Genomic DNA, 20,145 nt, shown 5'->3' with positions numbered 1-20,145 from the left:
CTTGATTTATGGAATTAAAATGATATGAAAATTGCCTAATTCTCTAACAGGTACTGCACACGATCGTTTCGTTTTGTTTCCCTTGTGGTGATGTAGGCTCGTGGCGGTGAAGCGAAGCGGCAGAAAGCACGGCACGACATCTTCGGGTGAGAGATCCACCAAGCGACGCTGCAACGGTATCCAGAGCGATGCGGGTGCAGTGCTTGAGCAGGTGAACTAGTGGATGAACCCGTAGGCCGTAGCTAGGTTGAGGTCGACCACCGGAAGAAAAGCTCCGAGAGAGACGAACGAAGATGCTTCCCCAATGTATTGCCAAAACGGACTCTTGAGATCTTTTTGACTTTTTGTGTGTTTTTTCTTTTGATGAAAAAGCAACAACTGCTGGTGTATTTGATTTTAAGTGGCTGGCTACGAACCCAAAGAAAGACACGTAATCGGGAGCTAGGAAACTTGTAGATCGAGCGACAGAATCGTGGTGAGGGGCAACTCGTATCAGTCTACCACGTTCACGTTCGCGTTCTCCGGACCTCAGGATCCACACGGAAGGGAAGCTGACTCGGCCTCTCGTGCCACAGTGCACCAGACAGATCTATCTCTATTAATTATTAGGCCACTAGTCTCTCAATTCAATTCAGTCGTAGCCACAAGGGCAGAAATTAAAGGTAGTAGGCCAAGAGAAAGGAGCATGTTGATTGCCAGTCCAGCTCCTGCACCGCCGGTAGCTTTTCAAGATCAGGTATGGAACTCTGTTTTTCAAAATATGAATCCACAGGAATAATGCGGTAACTTAAAGTGAACATGACACGTTAAATGTCACATTTTTCATTTGTTATATCGACAGCAGAAAAGCCAATAATGTGTGTACCCGGATATTTATTCATATTCCCCGCAAAAAGAAGGAAAAGGCAAGTGGTTGGTTATCCACATGCTTGAGATCCAATCATGAATCATATGGCCCATCTTTGTATTTTCCTTTTGCAACAACCCTCCTGTATAGTTTTATTATTGGAAGCAAATAAAGTAGGTAACCTGACGTAGGGAACAACACCATTCCCAGATTTGTATAAAACAAACTACCTCTGTCCCTAAAAGTTTCAACTTCTAGATTTGTCATAAGTTAAATTTTTAAAACTTTGACTGGATTTTTATAAAAAAAACACTAAGATTTATAGTACCAAATTAATATCACTTTATTTATCATAGAATATATTTTCATAAGATACTTATTTTATGTGATAGATATTGATACTCTTTTCTATAAAGTTGGTCAAATTTAAAAAAAGTTTGACTGACACAGATTATAGGAGTTGAAGCTTTCACAGACAGATATTATCCTCATGATATCCGAGCTTGACTTCTCTAGCTAATAAATCTATTATACAACCACTATTATAGAAATTTTAATAGAGACGGTTGTTTTTAGTTAATGGAGGCGGGCCTATCCAACCGTCTCTAAGGTCAGTCTCAATGCATAGTTTCATAACACAGCAAGACTATAAACTAGATAACCGAGCCACAAGAGTTTTAAGGGGATGAAACTCCTCTCTCATATGATGAAACTCCTTCATTTAATGACACTGCCAAGTCAGCAATTTTGTATATGTGGCATACATTGAGACTGGCCTAAGGCCAATCTCAATGTATGTTTCATGAGAGTGTCATGCACATTAAATAGGGTGCCACATAAGCAAAAATGCTGACTTGACAGGTTCATTAATGAAGGAGTTTCATCAAATGAGAGAGGAGTTTCATCCCCATGAAACTCATGTAGCTCGGTTACCTAGTTTATAATCTTGATAACTGTGCCATGAAACTATGCATTGAGACTGGCCTAAAAAGCCTCGGTTAATTGATAGATAACTGAGGCGGTCACACTATCCGTCTTCATTAATCGTATTAACGGAGGTGGGTACTATAAAGCGATCGTCTCCATTAATACGATTAGTGGAGGTGGGGCACTATAACTGTTCGCCTTCACTAATATTTTAACGGAGGTGGCCACTTTATAACACCTGCCTCGGTTAATTGATCAGAAAAAACAAAAAAAAGCCCACCGAGCCCAGGCACTGCTAGCCGAATCTGCACCATCGGTGTGCTCGCACGTCAGATCTACACTGCCACTGTGCCCGCTAGCTGGATCTAGAAGCTGCTCGTCGAATCCAGCCATCTTCTGGATCATGTTGCCTGCACCTGCCCCCATTGACCCAATCCACCGTCACCGCGCCATGGGAGAGATCAGGAGAAGGAGCAGACCGCCGCTAGAGAAGCCGCTTGTCGTCGTCGTCGCCATGGATCTGTGATAGAGAAGGTGAGGTGAAGGGTGGCCCTAGATCAGAGAGAGAGAGAGGATTAAGGCATATTGTGGCCTTCTCGAGGGAGAGCTGCCTTGCTGCCACTGGACCTCCGAGTTGAGGAAGGGTGAATCGCCTGTGCTGCCGGATCTAAGAGGGAGGGAGGGAGAGCCACCAAAGGGAGGGACAGCCGTCGATGGGAAGGGGGAGGCCTTCCTCCCTTGGCCTACGCGTGACGCTCGGTGGAGAGGGAGCGGGGCCACCTTTTTCTAAGGAGAGAGAGAATGAGAGAGGGAGAGTAAGTGAAGGAAAAATTCTAACTTCCTGTATTTATAGGGACGATGGTTTATGGAGACGGACCTTATAGTGCGTCCGCCTCCAAAAATCAATTTATAGAGGCAGACACCTTATGGCGACGGCCTCCATTAATATGGATTTCTAATGGTGGGCTTTTATAATGTGCCCGCCTTTAAAAATCGATTTATGAAAACGGGCACCTTAAGACGATTGTCTCTGCTAATATGGATTAATGAAGGTGGGCCTTATAGTGTGCCCGTCTACAAAAATCGATTTATGAAGGCGGGCACCTTAAGACGACCGTATCTGTTGATATGGATTAATAGAAGCGGGCTTTTTAATGTGTCCGTCTCCTTTTTTAATATGGATTTATGAAGGTGGGCCTTATAGTGTGACCGCCTCGTTTTTAATGTTATGGGTTAAATGTTAATGGAGACGGACACATTAAGTTACGATGCATTGGATTCAGCATAGTTAGAATGCTAGCACAGTTAGATGAAATGAAGCTCTCGAGTCCTCAATGGCAGTTTTGAATATGTTTTCACACGCTTAAAACATTTTTTACCGGGTGTCATCAAAATCAAACCCATCTTTTATCTCTCTTTGTAAATTCCTTACCATATTGTTACGTTTGCTTATGTGACATCTATTAATAAGATTAAAATCTCTAAAACCTAGGATTGGCCTAATGCAATGAGGTTCTTTGCATGACTACTTAAAAATCATACTTGTTTTTGGTGAAACAAATAATATACTAACTCATGAGGCGAGGCTCTGGAAACAAAGTTGCCAAATAATAAAACTTGATGGGTCTCAAAATTTATCGGCCAAGTCTTTTATAGGCATTCATAAAAGTAGAGTAGAGTGCGTGTGGGTACACGTACAATTGAACATGTTCATACCATGCTGAAATCATAAACAACCATGATTAAAATAAAAATTTCTTCACTACTCCAGTTCCGTAAAATCGCAGCACTAAAGAACTAAAAAACACGTGTGTGTTTGGTAGGATGAAAAAAATATCAAAGAACTCAGTTTTGTCCATTCTCAACAGTGGTATAAGGTGGCTTCACGTTGCTACTTCTTTAGATGTTACAGGTATTTTGTCGATTACTCTTATCGTTTTTTTCCCACACGTTGCGCAATACTTCCCCCCCCCCCCCACCCCCCCCCCCCCCCTCTTGGATTTTAGTTTGATGTCGATTTTTTCACAAATTGTAAGGTCTTGTTTAGTTCACCTCGAAAACCAAAAAATTTTCAAGATTTCTCGTCGTATCGAATCTTTCGACATGCATAAAGTATTAAATATAGACAAAAATAAAAACTAATTGCACAATTTACCTATAAATCGCGAGACGAATCTTTTGATCCTAGTTAGTCCATAATTGGACAATATTTGCCACAAACAAACAAAAATGCTACAGTAGTGAAATCCAAAATCTTTACGCATCTAAACAAGACCTTATATTTTGTTTGAGTACAGATGTCACATCAGTGTGCAGATATTTTGGTATTGTGTGGACTTTGCTGTATTATCTTGTACTATGTATTTCCAATTGTCTCAAAAACTCCAGAATTTTTTTGAATCTCAGAAACTCCAGATTTCTGTCTGTGAAGAAAGGGACACATTTCCATAGAGAAGAAGGCCTTGTTTAGTTCCGAAAAGTGAAAACTTTTCGGAACTGTAGCACTTTCGTTTGTTTGTGACAAATATTATCCAATTATGGACTAACTAGGATCAAAATATTCGTCTCGTGATTTTCAGCTAAACTGTGTAATTAGTTTTTGTTTTCGTCTATATTTAATATTTCATGCATGTGCCATAAGATTCGATGTGATGGGAAATCTTGAAAATTTTTTGGTTTTCAGGGTGAACTAAGCAAGGCCGAAAACTGATAGCGTGGTAATAAAGGGTGAGGAGAGAGCGGAGGACGGGCCCCTTCTCACGCGTCTCCCTCCTCCCTCTACTGCCGCCAGCCGCGACAAGATATGGATAGAGCGGCCGCGACAGCCGCAGGCATCATCGTCATGATCCCATCGCCCTCGCCGTCGCCTTTGTAGCACTGCCTTCCTCGTCCACCGGGCCCCTATTTCTTCCCACTTGGGTTGCTAGATCGGATTGGATCCCGTCGGCCCGTTTCTTGGAGAAGGAGAGATGGCCGAAATGGCGGTGACTGTCGCGGCCGCCAACGGCACCCTCCGGACGTGCTCCGGCGTGTCGCCAACGGCGCCCGGCGGCCGCCGTGCTGCGGTTCTTGGTCGGTGGCGGGCTCTTGCGCCAGCCAACTTGAGGTGAGGGGATTGGCCATTGGCCAAGATTCAGTTTTTGGCCATCCCCTTAGCGCTTCACCAAACTCTGCGCCTTCGTTTAGCATTTTTCTTTTCTGCCTTGGTAGGATGTTTCAAAGGTTGCAGTTGTCTTGCAGAGAATATACGTTTGTTCGGTTGGGACTGTACAGTTTAGCTTCATTCTTGAATTTTGTTAGAGCAACTTCAAGATACTTTTAATAATCCTTCCTAATTGCTAGGAATAGATATTTCGGTGAAAGAATATCGTCCAACAGCTTCTTTAATTAATATAGCCATATTCTATTTTGGATTTCTTGCCAGCCAAAGATAGAAAACGATATAAAAAAAAACTGTTGCAAAGTGAAAAGATATAGAAAACAATTTTTATGCAAATAGATCTCCAAATGATATTTTAGAGAGTGGGCTTTAGAAAGACTCTTGGAGATGCTCTTAGTACAGGATGCTCATTCATTCACATCATGATGGCATGGCTTGTTTCTTGGATTCATTGATTCTATTTGAGTGGTAGACCGCAGAATATGCTATTTGTTGCTTTGCTTAACGAAAAGGGGTTAAAGATTGCAAAGCAGCTTTTGCTTGGCTTCATGTATGGATGATATATTGTGGCTAAGTGGTGGTGCTAATTGGCAAAACCACCACATGCCTGCTTTTCATTTCACAGTTTGAGTGAGCCTTGGAAGCAGCTTCCACAAATTTCCTTACGCAATCATCATTCTTCCAAGCTTGTTTAAGTTCTTAATTTTCTAGTTAATTACAGGAAAAATATATTAACTTAGCCTGAGAACAAAACACCCTAGCTATATGTCCTTGAAATCCGTCTGTATGACATTTTTATGTCAAGAATTGGCATCATTTCTACAGTTTGCCGAGTCCATTTGCAGCGGCAAGTAGGTATGCAGCCAAAAGTTGGGGTTTCATTTATTAGTCTATCATAATAAAAAGCTGAAGTAATAGTACACTTGTTTGTAGTATTTCGAAAATATTGCATGAATTTTCCTTTGGAGGCTTCTAGTCTAGTTGCTTCAGACTGCAATGATGTTAATACTAACCTACTGTTATTTGTTGTTCTGTGTCTTACAGTGTCATAGCATCTCTATATAGAACTCCACTATGTTGCTTCTTTTCAGTTTGGAGTGTTTTTAACTGATCTTTTCCTACCTCCAGATTGTCCTCTCCAGCTGTGAGGGTTCCAAGGGCTACTTCCGCTGCGGCGGTTGAGGTACATAGTACAGGTTACCTAAAACATTGGGTGAACTTGCTTGTTTAACTGCGTATACTTTGGTTAGCAGGATTGGAGCAACACTGATATAGTCCCTATCCCGAAAGTTATAATAGATCAAGACTCAGATCCGGATGCAACAATTGTAGAAATAACCTTGGGTGATCGTCTTGGCGAGCTCCTTGATACAGTATGTTATTCACATAAAATTCTCAGTATATTCTCACTATTGACCAGATGATATTTTTTATTTTTTTCTCGAACGGACGATATGATCTTATTAACATCTCCCATATATTAGATGAATGCCCTAAAGAACTTGGGGCTAAATGTCGTTAAAGCTAGTGTCTGTCTCGATTCTACTGGCAAGCATAACAAGTTTTCTATAACTAAAGCGTAAGTGAATCTTCTTTGATATTTCATTAGATATGTAAAACTTGACATGAGGAATCTCTCATTTAAGTTTAGTCTCCTTGTACTACAGAATATGACATCTTTCTTCTTTGTACTTTCCTGCATCTATCAGTTCTTGCCTAGAATGAGTGACAGGAATGCTCTACAGGTCCACTGGCCGTAAAATTGATGATCCAGAGTTGTTAGAAGCAATTCGACTGACGATCATTAACAACATGTTAGTGTATCATCCGGTAACTACTTTAACTTTGTTTTTCCTTTTCCTTTTATAATTTACAGTGATAATAATAATAAAAAAGATGTTGTTAATTTGGTGCCAGGAGTCCAGCAGTCAATTGGCTATGGGAGCAACTTTTGGGCCAGAAGCCCCTACAGAAGAGGTATTACCTAAACTATGCCATAGAATTACATCTTCTAAATGCTTAAGATATGAACTGAAAACTTCTCAGTTCTCTATGGAGATCCATGAAACCATCTTATTTGTCTATATCTATCGTGAGAAAGAATTAGCACACAACGGTGTACAAAAGACACATTTCTTTAATGTCTCGAAGTGAGCTGTTTATTTCCTTTTTGTCTCTGCTTCATTGCAAAACTTAATTGCATCAAATTTTCTTATCTGCACCGCCTTATTATTGGATCTGTTTATAGTAGAACAGACTTGATTGATCTTCCCATGGTACAATAGTGATCAAATTGCTGCCAAGTACAGCGTCAGAATTACGTGTCTGTTCTGGAGACATGAAAACCTTCACTGATCAATATAACATTGTTCACTTGTACATTGGTAGGTTGATGTGGACATAGCAACCCACATAGATATCTATGATGGCCCTGAAAGAAGGTATGCCGTTTTTCTTACCTTGTGCATTATTCTTCAAATGTAAAGAAAATTATGCTCTTCTCTCATCAATCCAAAGGATTTGATTTCATCCAGCAAAAAGCAACATAAGGACATGTTCAAAGAGTTTATATCTGCCCTTTGAATAAAAAAACGCATTGCCTACATCTACTAGTTACATATATGTACTGGGCTTTCCTTGCTTGATCCACAGCTATTGTTTCATCAACATAAATGCTGGATATACGAAAATGCCTACTTTAGTCTCTAATAATATCAAGTGATTTTGAATTTCTTTATTGTTCCATTTCAGCTTACTTGTGGTGGAAACAGCGGATCGTCCGGGGTTGCTGGTTGACCTTGTTAAGATCATCTCAGACATCAACATTAATGTCCAATCTGGAGAGTTTGATACTGAGGTGACAATGATTTTGCAAAGTGTGTCTGTTCATGCAAGTAACCATATTCAACTCCTTACATTTTATACTCTTGTAGGGGCTACTGGCTAAAGCAAAATTCCATGTCAGCTACAGGGGCAAACCACTGATGGAGGCTTTAAAACAGGTAGGCTTTCAATGCCCATTCTTGAGTTTTTCCTATACACCTGATTCTCATAGAACTCATGTCAGCACCACATTTTGTTGCCACATTCTGATTTATCTCGTATCTTCAGGTTCTTTCTAATAGCTTGCGCTATTTCTTGAGGCGGCCCACAACAGAGGACGCTAGCTTCTAGCCAGATGATCATGATGAAGCCTCCCAACTTTCTTATGAGATGGGATTCACATGAATTGGATACCATCATCAAAGCATTTGAAACACGTACAATAATTTATTAAGATTGGGGAAAGTATACTTATGCTATGGCACCACCACTTGAAGGTTCCAAGGCAGGGGAATCTGTTGTATCCAAGTGCAGGAGATTGCTATTCTTAAGCATGCAATGACACATGATTATTTTGCTACCTCGGATACATGTTTGGTGGTAAATATAAATAAGATGGAACATTGTGGGGGGCATCATCCCGTGTCTGGATGCAAATATACCTTTTATTGTCAGATTAATGATGAAGTTACCAATAACAGTCTTGAGCATAAAAGTCTTACAAAGTCATCGTGGATGAGATAAAATTCAGCAGAACTAAGAGCTTCATCTCCTTTTTGTCTATAAATATTGTTACGTTATAAAAATATTTAGGCCGTTTAGATCAAAAAGGTTTTGGATTTTGATATTGTAGCATTTTTGTTTTTATTTGACAAACATTGTTCAATTATGGAGTAACAGACAAACTGTGCAATTAGTTTTTGTTTTTATCTATATTTAATACTCCATGCATATGTCGCAAGATTCAATGTAATGAGAAATTTTGAAAAAACTAATTATATAATTTGCCTGCAAATCACGAGATTAACCTTTTGAGCCTAGTTAAATTGGATAATAATTATCAAATAAAAACAAAATACTACAGTATCTAAAATAAAAAAATTTAAAAACTAAACAAGGCCTCAAGCTTGTTATCATAACGAGTCGAGAGCTAAGATTTTAACTCGTTAGCTATAATAAATCACCTCGAGAGCCAAACTAGTCACTCTTCGAGGAAACAAATGAGTATCATCTCCAATAGTTTGGTAAAACTCACTTGCCAAATTTTGTGATTTGGCAAGTTGCTAAAACATATGGCAAGTGAGATTTTCTTCTGTCTCCAACAGTTTGAACTTTATAAACTTAAAAAGAAGACCCACAACCAACAACCAAATCAACTAATCTGCTGGATAGCAAGTTAAGAGCATCTCCAAAGGTTTTGACAAATTGACTTGGCATTTGTTGCTATTTGCAAACTCCCATAACAAAATGCAAAGGATAAAAGTAGGACATCTCCAAAGGAATTGGCATATGGACTTGGTAAAAGATAAAAATAGAAGGTCTCCAGACGCGCGCGCTTTCCTCGCGCGTGACTTTGCTCGCGCGATCGGGTTTGCAAAGTCGTCCACATCTTGGTATTTTTGCCAAGTTTGCTCCCTCATTTGCCAAGTTGCCCAAATTGCAAACTCCAAATACAAAACCGTTGGATACCTCTTTTGGAGCTTTTTGGCAAATTACTCAAATGCAAACCTCAAATACAAAACCCTTGGAGAAGCTCTACGAGCATCTCCAACAACTTGGTATTTCAACATACTGTCCTACCAAATTTGCTAAAAGCATAAAAATCCTCCTCCAACAACTCCTTATCTCAACTTGCTAAATTTCCCAAGTTGCTATCCGGAGGTTTCTACTGCCGAGATTTGTCAAGTTGCTATCCCAAGTTGCTATCCCGAGCGCAACTTGTTGGAGACACATATTCTTTTACCAAGTGAGCGGGTCCCATCTGTCATCCTCTATTTTTACCAAGTGAGAATAGCAACTTATTGGAGACGCATCCTTTTTTCTTTTGCTAAACAAATTAGCAACTTGCTATAACTCAAGATTTGACAAGTGATCAGGTTATCTAGGCATAAGGACGACTAAATGTCCGATCAGCCCGATCAGACCGACTAATCGACCCTGATCGACGACTAATCGCGATTAGTCGTCTGATCGGTGGTCAAACAACTAGATTCGATAATACGATCTGAAAACATGGTGAGCCACACTTCGAGAAAAAAATCAGTATAACTTATGTTATTTTGGTATTATTTCATATCTTGCACTTTACAATTGTTCGATGACTGATCCAGACTCTATAAACTTGGGATTATTAATGACTTTATCATTTTATTTTTAATGGATAAATGGATAATCATGGATGCATTATGTATGATATAAAGTATGTGCCATAAATTGTATATATGTTAGCACATATGAATATTTTAAATTTTAAATAAATATACATATATATATTATGTGTAACTTAACGAGCTAGCTCGAGCTTATAAATAAGCTGAATCAAGTTTACTTTCTGACTCATTAAAATAATAAGTTATTATAATAAATTGAGCCGAGCTAGTTCATCATGTTAACACGGGCAGACCATGGTGGAGCAACCTTCCTTAGCCCGGAAGCTACGATAACCAACTCGTGTTCCTATTCCAAATCCACCTCCCCGTCCAACCAAAACCCCATCGCCACGCCACTCCGCCGCGCCGGCAAGCGTTCCGTCCAGCACCTCCCTAGCCCCGCCTCCCCGCCGCCGCTCCCGTCACGCCTCCTCCCCACGCGCCGCCCCTCCCCCCACGCAAGCCCCAACCATCTTCTCCGTCTGATCCTGCCTATATATCAGCCACCTCGCCCCACCACACACGGCACACCTGACACCTCAAACTACCTGCCTGCTGACAAGATGGCCTCCGCCTCTCCGACCGCGTCTGCGTCCGAGCCTGCTGCAGCGATCGCACCGGCGCCGGCGCCTGAGGGTGATCCTCCAGCTACCGTCCTGCCGCCGGGCGAGGGGGGCCCTGAGATCGCCTTCTTCGACGTCGAGACCTCCGTGCCGCAGCGGGCGGGCCAGGGCTACGCGCTGCTCGAGTTCGGCGCCATACTCGTCTGCCCGCGCAGGCTCGTCGAGGTCGCCTCCTACGCCACTCTCGTCCGCCCCGCCGACCCGGTCTCAGCTGTCTCGGCGGCCTCCGTGCGCTGCAACGGCATCACAAGGGACGCCGTGTCCGGGGCGCCGCCGTTCCGCGACGTCGCCGACGCAGTCTATGACCTCCTCAACGGTGAGCTGCTTTTTCCCCCACACCGCGATTCGCTCCCTTGTTCGGTTCCATCTTATACCTTCAGTTGCTTGCAATTGTTCATGGATCGATTACTTAATTAATTAATTAGGGATACAAACCGCACATGGACAGAAATGGCCACATTCGTTGCATTGCTTTTATGGTGTAGGGAATTGTGTTAGCCTCATGGACGGAAGTCAAGGAATGGCCTTCTTCTAATGAATGCTATAACTTACTTATAATTGATCTTCCTGTTTCTGGAATTGAAATCATGTAAGCAAGTCATTTAATCATTATAAATCATGTTCCTGGAATTCAAATCATGTTCACATTTGTCATTAGTTGAAAGGAATCATTGGAGCATAATCTATCTGATAGCAGTATCTTGTTATTGTACAAACCTAATCTTTTCATGAAGAAGCTGCACTGAAATAACTCTTCTGAACTCTTGACAGGGCGGGTCTGGGCAGGGCACAACATTGTGAGGTTTGATTCTGCAAGAATAAGAGAGGCATTCACTGAGATTGGTCGGTCACCCCCTCAACCCAAGGGGATGATTGACACCTTGCCCCTACTTACCCAGCGGTTTGGGAGGAGAGCAGGGGACATGAAGGTATATGACTATGTGTTGACCTAGCGTTAGCCTGTAATTTAGAGAAGCGTGTTTTAGATAGAGATGGGTAATAATGATAGTTCAATTTGTATCATAGTTAAAACTAACACCAATCTCTAGTCAAATTTGTCTGTTCCTTCTAACATTGAAAGGGATATCTGATGTTCTGTCCTTGTCTGTTTACCTCCAGATGGCAAGCTTGGCAAATTACTTTGGCCTAGGGAAGCAAAGACACAGGTTGGTATCATGCCAATCCTAGTGATATCAGTACATCTCAATTTTAATCACTTCCTTTCATTGTCTACTTTTCATTTGCACCTGTTCCCTTTTTTTAATTATAAAACAAATATTCACCCTTTGAATCACTTCAGTTTGTTGAAATCGTAATCCTTTTAGCTTGTATTTGGTTACCCATTTTAGTTGGCGCATCACAAGATGCGCTAACTATAAGTGTAGACCTAGCTATACGATGAATTGGATTGGGGAATGTTACCCTTCACAATTTTAACTAAGCATCCATCTGTTCCAGGATGTCCAAGGCCATCCCTTCTAGGTTTGGGGATTCCCTCATCTCGATGGATTATTATCCAAAATATGATACAGCCTATGATGTTTCTTTCCTTTAGATAGATCATGCTGAATAAATGCCATAATTCTATGGTGCATCAATGTGACTCTGCTACCTGTTTGGATCAGCTATGGCTAATTATTAGCAAGGGCAGCTCATGCATGTTTGGATCCCAGGCTAAGGTGCACATATTCCTAGCAATGAACTATTAGCCCTTGTTAGCTAGTTGTACTTCGCTAATGAACCAACAGCTAGCCAAGGGCTTGGCTAAAAATTAGCCCACCCATTAGCCCTCCTGTTTGGATGGACTAGAGCTTTTTTTAGCTGCTAGTTGTTGCCCATGGGATCAAACAGGTCCAACATGTCCAATCTCACTCAAAAAATTGCCTACCTGACATGAATATCTTCTAATAAAAATATTATTCAATAAACTCCAGTTTCTGCAAAAACAAATCCAATGATTGTTGATAGGATATTAGTTACAACTTACATGTTGGGGGTTCCCCTTGCTTTATTTTATTTTATTTTGGCCTGCACAAAGCAGGACTGGATGATCTCCCACTAAATTTGTTGGTAATTTATCTACAGGAGTCTTGATGATGTTAGAATGAACCTCGAAGTTCTCAAATACTGTGCTACAGTTCTGTTCCTGGTATGTTTTCCCCATGCCTGACTAGTTTCATCAACTAGGCAGTCCCAGCCACATAAATCTTTTTTTTCTTTTTTTTTCTTTTTTCTTTGCATTAAAGCACTGGTGAAATTTTCTCCCCTACTGGCCTCCCATGTATTGAGGCATCTGAAGTGCGAAAAGCTCAGTTCCTCAATCAATAACTGAAGTTTAGCTATTGGAATGTAGGTCATGTTAAATATTTTTATTATGATACCATACATGTTGCAGCTCAGTTCTGATGTTGCAGTTGTTGGTTTTCCACAAATAATTTGCAATCTTGCAAGAAATTTATATAACTGATACCATAACTCACATTCCACTGCACCTTGAATTACTATAGAAACAGTAGCTCTTGCAAAGAGAGCCATATTGCTGCTGTGGTAATAATTTGAAAACTCCTGCTTCATATGGAAATTTGTACGTCAGTTCTGATTCTTGCAGTTATGAGTTTTCCACAAGTAAATTGAATTCAACTTGGAATTTACCACAACTCATGTCCAATTTTACAACTTGAATTACTGCAGAAATAATATCCCTACAAAGAAATGGAATCGGCATGTTGCTGCCGTATATTTGTAGAATTAATTGTTTGTTAAATGTTGAAGCTAATCTATTAGCTAAACCCCAAAGTTATTCTGACAGGAGGCAAGTCTTCCAGAGGTGCTCACTGTTGAGAATCTGGTTGAACGTGCAACAACAAGGAGCCGAGCTAATGGTATTGTGTCGCCTGATTTGCCAAAACCTGAAGCAAACTCTCCACCGGATTCATCAAAAAGGCAACGGATAGTTTCTCCAATTGACTCTGTGATACCTGAGGAAGGTAATCAAAGAACAAGTGGTCCTTCTACCAACAGGGAATCTGTTGAGTTGGTATCCCACATTGAGGAGATGAAGCTAGATACCACCACACATATGGATGCAAGTTCTAGTGGTTATTCTGGATTTCTTGAGCCAGATGATGTTTCGATTGAATGTATTGAAATCTCAGTTGCTCCATTACACCAATTTGGCCGAAGGTCATCTATCCAGCACAGAGATTGCCCACTGCAGCTTTGTTGTGCAGGCTTGAAAGTACAGTTTGGTGTCAGTACAAAGTTTCTTGATAATGCAGGGCGTCCAAAGATGAGCATAGTGGTTGAGATCCCTGAGAGTCTCAGTAAAGTTTTAGAATTCTGCGATGATCTTGCTAGGAAGTTATCTCAGGAATCTGGTAGCAGTTCTGAATGGAGACCCCTGATTAAGAAGTATGGATATGTTAATCGTCCGACTGTCCGCCTGAAGTGAGTTCTACTCTTTTCTTTGAATAATATTCTTTTCTTCCATTTTCTACCTTGGTGTGGTCATGATGTTTTCCTGAGCTCTAAGGATGGCCTTTCCGTGCAGCATCCCTACTATTGCAAACAGCAATGCTACAGCCTACTCAACTGATATATGCCAGAAAGAGCCTACTGGCAGCATCCAGAAACTTGATTTCAGCAATGTAGCCACCACAGAATTGGACTCCCTGTTTGTTAAAGGGAGCAAGGTGGACGCATTCTTCTCACCGGAGCTATACGATTACCAGCAAAATGCTGGCATTCGGCTGGTTGCAAAGAGGCTGGTTGTACACTCGAATTAGCACCAGGCTCATTTATTATAATTCTAGTGCTAGAAACTAACCATTGCACAGATTTAGGGGCCTGAAGGCCACCTTATGTCTTTAACGAACTGTAGTTTGTAGACTATGCCGTGAATACATGTAAGATCTGGCCACAAGCAGATATTGATGTTAAATTAGAATTCAAATGTTGCAAATGTTTTAACAATCGTGTTATTTGTGAATAGAATGTCCATTCGTTACTTCTCACTTTATTCTTATTTGTCCATTCCCTATACTGTACATCATGTGCACTATTGACTTTCCTGCTGGATTTTCATAGCTTGGTTTCTACAGGGACCATTTTCGTATCTGTCACCGACACATCATCATCGTAAAACAAAATCGGTAATATTGAGGTAACACCGCAAGCTTCCATGGACAAAATGTCCTTTAGATTATAAATTTAACAGGTTACTTCAGAGCAAACTCTGGAGCGCGAGATTTTCATCTGGCTTGACCGGTTGCACTTCAATCAATATAAGCTGGTGCACCATGAAGACAAATCTTACAGTTTACACATATATACATACACGATACACGATGTGTTTATTATCAATGATCCTTTAGTGCTACTTTAGTACAGTTGGACTTGCTGCTTGCTGGTGGCACAAACATTCTCTTTTTTATTTTTATGAGAATTCAGGTGGGGTGAAATGTTTAGAAACGGACAAGAGGTAACTAAAAAGAAGCAAAATAAGGAAAAAAAACTTGTATTTTTCATTATGTTTTAGCGAAGGGTTAACGAGGCAACCATTAATGTCATACTGCTCCATGAAACATCAACTAAAACTATCTTATCATCTTGAGCCTGTTCGGCTAAAAATATTATTCGCTGATTTATTATAAAAAAAAAAACACTGTTAGCTGATAGAAAAAGTACAGCTTATAAAACAAGCGAGCCAACAAACACAAGAGGTCATCGACTGCAAAGCTAAAATTGAGTTGGAGAACAATGGCTTGTGTTTCTACGATAGCATGTCTAAAACAGCAAATTCTCTTGCATTTATCCAGCATCCACATAGATAAGGTACGAAATATCAGGCATTTCAACAAAAAATTGAAGTATAATCGGCAAAATCCGGACTACTCTGATCCTAGAGTCTACCTAGTCTGCTGCTACAATATACATCAACATTACACAGTAAGCTGCCAGTTACTACGCAAGCTGCCAGTTACTACGCGATGCTAAGATAGATAGATATGATGAGGGAACAATACATCCACCAAACAATTTTCCCAGCCTGCCACCAAGAAAAAAAAACTGCCATTACACTAGAGAAATTCCTTCTCACTTTCTGGTTTGCACTGAAAATATGAAAAAGCTTCTCCCACAAATGCTGCCAGAATGTAATTGTTCTTTTCAGTTCTCAAAGAGAACAAATAACTATTTGGGACTTTGGGAGCCACAGTAGCACGCCAATGACCTTTTTTCCCCACGATTCTGCAATGAAATCTTACTACCTTCGAAATGGAGGGTTGTGTCACTGATCTGAATTCTGAATCTGTTGCTTCTTTTTACATTTGATCATGTCCCATCTAACAAAATTTGCCGTCAAACTTGCAGCACCTGGCAATGGATAATGTGACTCTTTAAGTTCCGTCCTGCAATGCTGGACCATAAGTTTGCCACAAACGACCTATGCTGTCCCTTCCGAGCGACAGTTTCCCACATGCGTGCACTACTTGTCTCAACACTCATTGTTGGGTCCGAGACATCAACAAGAGTTATGCTCATGTTGTTCCTGATAACACAGAGTTTCCCATTTAGTGACACCAAAGCTGCAGCTTCAAAGGCACGCGAGCTGCCCAAATGGTGCTTGCTGTCCATGAATCTTGTCCATGTTCCTGTGTTCTCATCATAGACTCTAAGCTTGCAGCCATCGCGGCAGTCAGCTGAATAGAGCCGGCCATTGAAGGAAATACTTGGGTTCCGCCAACCTGTAACCATCTCATCATCAATCACTGACCATGTATTGGATGATGGTAAGTAGACCTCACTAGTTACTTGGCGATGGGAATCTAGCCCCTTTAAGAACCACTTGCCATCATATACAACTCCAATGAAAGGCACCATCCCATTGTTCATTTCAGTAATGCAGGCCCATCTGTTCCTATTTGGATCATAAACTTCTGCAGACTGTAGTGTCCTCTGTATTCCTTCACACTCCCCACCAGCAACATAGAGACAATTGTTTATTACACAAGAACCAAAGAAGTGGCGTTTCCTCATCATATCTGGAGCACGGTGCCATTTGTTTGTACGAGCATTGTAGAATACAACACGCCTCATAGAACCCCTCAAAGGATCTTTCCCACCAAACAAGTACAGATAGCAACCACTCAGAACAGCACACCCAAAGCCCAATGCTTCTGAATACTCGTGTGGAACTGGTGGGAGTGACTTCCATAGCTGGTGTAGTGGATCAAAGGCATGCCAGGATATCTTCCCTTCACGGTCCCTTTTAAAGACATACACCCATTCTTCCGCCACACCAATTTTCTTACGCAAGGAGTAAAAGTAATTCCCAGACAGAAGGCGGTTCCATCTTCTGCAAACCATCCTGAGGTTGGGGTGTTCAACTCGAGGAACTCGTATAAGGCAGGCTATAGCAAGATCATCAGGAAGGCCTGGTAAAAGTGGTGCTTGCGTCTTGGACCTTTCCTTTCTTGAGCCCCTTGACTTGCGTTTGTTTTGTTTGACTTCAGGTTGCATGCACATCTTCGCGCCAGGAACAAACTTCCTAGCATCAACAACAGTTTTAAGGCCTGTATCTAATCTGCAGTAGCAGGAGACAGACTCCACCTGGCAGCCAAAGATAAAAAAAAAAAGTTTAGAAGTTGTATTTGCAGAAAGAATGATATCATAAATAAATAAATAAATATAAATAAATAAATAAAACACCAAAATATTATTAGGAGCTTCAACTCTAGGCACAAAACAGTGACATGAATAATAAAACCTAAATACTACAAATGAAGCATCAGGGATGCATAGCAGCATGGATAACTTCGTTTCTTTACATCTAGAATTTCTTTTTGTTTAAATCTTTCAAATAAATGTTACCATCAATAATCAGCTATTGCAGCAAAAAAAAATTCTATCTAGTAAACTGTGTTTCCTATAAATTACAGTTTCATATTTAATGTATCAATTAAGATTTGGGCATTAATGCATCAGCAAATCAAATGACATTTTGCACGCAAAATCATGAACAAGAGAACTATCATGTTTTCAGATTGAGTTGACACTAGTTCAACATTATGACCATGATGGTTAAAGGCTTGCCAAAAAAATATGTAAGGATTCCATGAATCAGATCTCCCAAATCAAGAATATTAAATTCTGGAACTAAGTTTTTTTTAGAGAACAGGTTTCCCCCACTTTATTATGCATAAAGCAAAAACATTATCCAAGTTCACAGCATATAGGCGCGCCCACCATTCATGGAATTAACTTCAGTAAGGAAATATCATCAATACATGTAAGTTCACCAACATAAGATCTGAACCAATGTCCCCAACAGGGGCTAGCTCAGTTCTGGAAATCTGCACAACTGAAAGATTATGCAGTAGGTTTGAAAAACATGGACAAAAGTCCCAGGTAGACTGAACGAGTGTGTAAGCAGTTTAAAGACAGCCATCAACTGAACTACTGTTGAACTTATTCATGAAATGGCACAGGAATTCAGGAAAGGTTTGTTATCTCTGGTTTATCAGTTAGACCAAAATCGTTATAGAACTAGTGTAGCTTTCAAATTAACAAAACATAAGCAGATAATCTGCAGAATGTTCATAAATTAATGGACACATCACAACACTTGAGCCGGATATATGCAAAATGAAATCCCAGTTCGTCAATTAGGAGCAGACAATGCACCACTACATCATAACGCAAGTTCATCAATTTCCAATGACTGTACTTAAAGATCGAACATTCACAACTAGAGAAAACGAAACTTAGCATGCGCAATATGCAAACCCCATATGGTAGTACTTTTGTACTTAACAGGGATCAGCACCATCCACAAATTAACAGGGATCAGCACTTAGTACAAGCAGTCAGGCAACACTATCATCGACGGATTCTGCGGTATGAATCAGACAAAGGCTATAGTAGATAAGACAAGACAGTTTCCCCGGTCCATTCCTACAACTGCTAGCGATTCCCTCATGGCCCTGAAGCGCGAAAACACCACACAAAAAAAACTGGCGAACAATCCAGCCCCAAGTAGGAAAGCACCCAGATCCAGGCCGTCAACTGCGACGGGATCGACCAAAACCCTCAATCCGTACAACGAAATCCTCATCCCCGACACCCAAAGATCGAAGCTTTCATCCCAGAGGTGGCACCTTCACCCCCCAACACCCGGTCTAACAAGTCCCCGCCTAAAAGACGCGTCTTTGAGCGACGAACAAGAGGAAAGGGAAAGGGAGGCGGAGCGGAGCTCACCAGCGGGGCGCGGACGCGGACCCCTGCTCCGTGGGGCGGTGGCGGCCTGGACGCGGCGTCCATGGCCCCGGATCGGGCGGGGGTCTCTCGCCTCAGCAGAGGAGGAGGGGCCAGCCGGTCGCCGGGAGAGGAAGGGGTGGAGGAGAAGAGAAGGGAAGGGAAGGGAGGGGAGGGGCTGTTGGTTTTTCTGGACAAAAACCTCGGTCTCGGTTGGATCAGCGGAAAAGAGGGTGGAAATGAGGGGGGGTTTTGATCAGGCAATTGCGAGCAGTAGACACCTCTGTGGAGTGTGGACGCGCGTAGTCTGTCAGGTCTCACAACACCAACACCAGTCACCAGACACCGGTCGCGGTCCACGTTTGGGTTTTGTGAGAGAGCCGGCTTTGACTTTTGCGTGCTCCGTCGGACTCAAGCGTGTTGGACACTTCGGCTGCTTTCCCATGCTGTACCAGATCCTCCCTCCGTGAAAAATAATCTAATTCTAGGAAATCAGACAAATTTAATTAAATTTATCACTTGATCATTTACTATGCATTTAGAATTATGTCTACATACATAGCAAAATAAATGAACCTAAAAAATTAAAGCGACTTATAATTTGGAACTGAGAGTAATAAACTACTAATATTTATAGTATTTTTATAGGCTTAGTCAAATCTTTTACTTATTGTAAATCTCTTTTTGTAACTGTGATGTGAGAATTCTGTTATATAGGAATAGAAAACGAGATAATTAATTTGATACATTTATGTTGGTTCAAACATATATCCTTTTTAAGTTTCAAAATCTGTTTTGTTACAACGGATTAAAAGTATGTTCAGTTGCTGCCTTGATATGCTCATTAAACCAGACAACATCATGTGACCTTATGCACTTACGACTGAACGATTTGGGAGAGTTGTTTAGGTCTGGTAATTTTTCTAGGTCCAGTTAAGCATATCAAAACCCGTTTTGTTACAACGGATTAAAAGTATGTTCAGTTGTTGCCTTGATATGCTCATTAACCAGGCAACGTCGTGTGACCTTATGCACTTACGACTGAACGTTTGGGAGAGTTGTTTAGGTCAGGTAATTTTCGGGAGAGTTGTTTAGGTCATTTCCTAGGTCCAGTTAAGCATACCCTAAATAGATTATGAGGAC

At 41.0% G+C, this 20,145-nt stretch overlaps 3 protein-coding genes across 3 annotated transcripts; 2 read left to right on the top strand and 1 right to left on the bottom strand.

Moving 5' to 3' along the window:
• LOC8062266 (ACT domain-containing protein DS12, chloroplastic) lies at positions 4,529–8,472 on the top strand. The gene is made up of 10 exons (XM_002467218.2): positions 4,529–4,880; positions 6,063–6,117; positions 6,188–6,307; positions 6,419–6,513; positions 6,680–6,764; positions 6,852–6,911; positions 7,323–7,375; positions 7,686–7,791; positions 7,868–7,936; positions 8,046–8,472. The coding sequence occupies exons 1-10, from the start codon at positions 4,744–4,746 to the stop codon at positions 8,106–8,108; spliced, it is 843 nt and encodes a 280-aa protein (XP_002467263.1). The 5' UTR covers positions 4,529–4,743; the 3' UTR covers positions 8,109–8,472.
• Positions 10,408–14,762, top strand: LOC8064929 (protein NEN1). The gene is made up of 6 exons (XM_002467217.2): positions 10,408–11,065; positions 11,521–11,678; positions 11,869–11,915; positions 12,835–12,898; positions 13,559–14,196; positions 14,300–14,762. The coding sequence occupies exons 1-6, from the start codon at positions 10,690–10,692 to the stop codon at positions 14,532–14,534; spliced, it is 1,518 nt and encodes a 505-aa protein (XP_002467262.1). The 5' UTR covers positions 10,408–10,689; the 3' UTR covers positions 14,535–14,762.
• Positions 15,532–19,241, bottom strand: LOC8062265 (F-box/kelch-repeat protein At1g55270). Its single transcript, XM_002464589.2, has 2 exons — positions 19,006–19,241; positions 15,532–17,358 (listed from the first exon to the last, which is right to left on the bottom strand). The coding sequence occupies exons 1-2, from the start codon at positions 19,066–19,068 to the stop codon at positions 16,108–16,110; spliced, it is 1,314 nt and encodes a 437-aa protein (XP_002464634.1). The 5' UTR covers positions 19,069–19,241; the 3' UTR covers positions 15,532–16,107.

The sequence above is a fragment of the Sorghum bicolor genome, chromosome 1 (genome assembly GCF_000003195.3).
Source record: "Sorghum bicolor cultivar BTx623 chromosome 1, Sorghum_bicolor_NCBIv3, whole genome shotgun sequence".
Classification (NCBI taxonomy): Eukaryota; Viridiplantae; Streptophyta; class Magnoliopsida; order Poales; family Poaceae; genus Sorghum; species Sorghum bicolor.
The sequence above is the reverse complement of the archived record's forward strand: the minus strand, read 5'-3'. Positions and strand labels throughout refer to the sequence as shown.

Coding starts and splice junctions, on each gene's coding strand:
- LOC8062266 (XM_002467218.2), top strand. CDS start 4,744: ATGGCCGAAATGGCGGTGACTGTCGCGGCCGCCAACGGCACCCTCCGG. Junction 6,514..6,679: donor AAGTTTTCTATAACTAAAGC/GTAAGTGAATCT, acceptor AATGCTCTACAG/GTCCACTGGCCGTAAAATTG. Junction 7,376..7,685: donor TATGATGGCCCTGAAAGAAG/GTATGCCGTTTT, acceptor GTTCCATTTCAG/CTTACTTGTGGTGGAAACAG.
- LOC8062265 (XM_002464589.2), bottom strand. CDS start 19,068: ATGGACGCCGCGTCCAGGCCGCCACCGCCCCACGGAGCAGGGGTCCGC. Junction 17,359..19,005: donor TCCGCGTCCGCGCCCCGCTG/GTGAGCTCCGCT, acceptor TTTGGCTGCCAG/GTGGAGTCTGTCTCCTGCTA.
- LOC8064929 (XM_002467217.2), top strand. CDS start 10,690: ATGGCCTCCGCCTCTCCGACCGCGTCTGCGTCCGAGCCTGCTGCAGCG. Junction 11,916..12,834: donor CTAGGGAAGCAAAGACACAG/GTTGGTATCATG, acceptor ATTTATCTACAG/GAGTCTTGATGATGTTAGAA. Junction 14,197..14,299: donor CGTCCGACTGTCCGCCTGAA/GTGAGTTCTACT, acceptor CTTTCCGTGCAG/CATCCCTACTATTGCAAACA.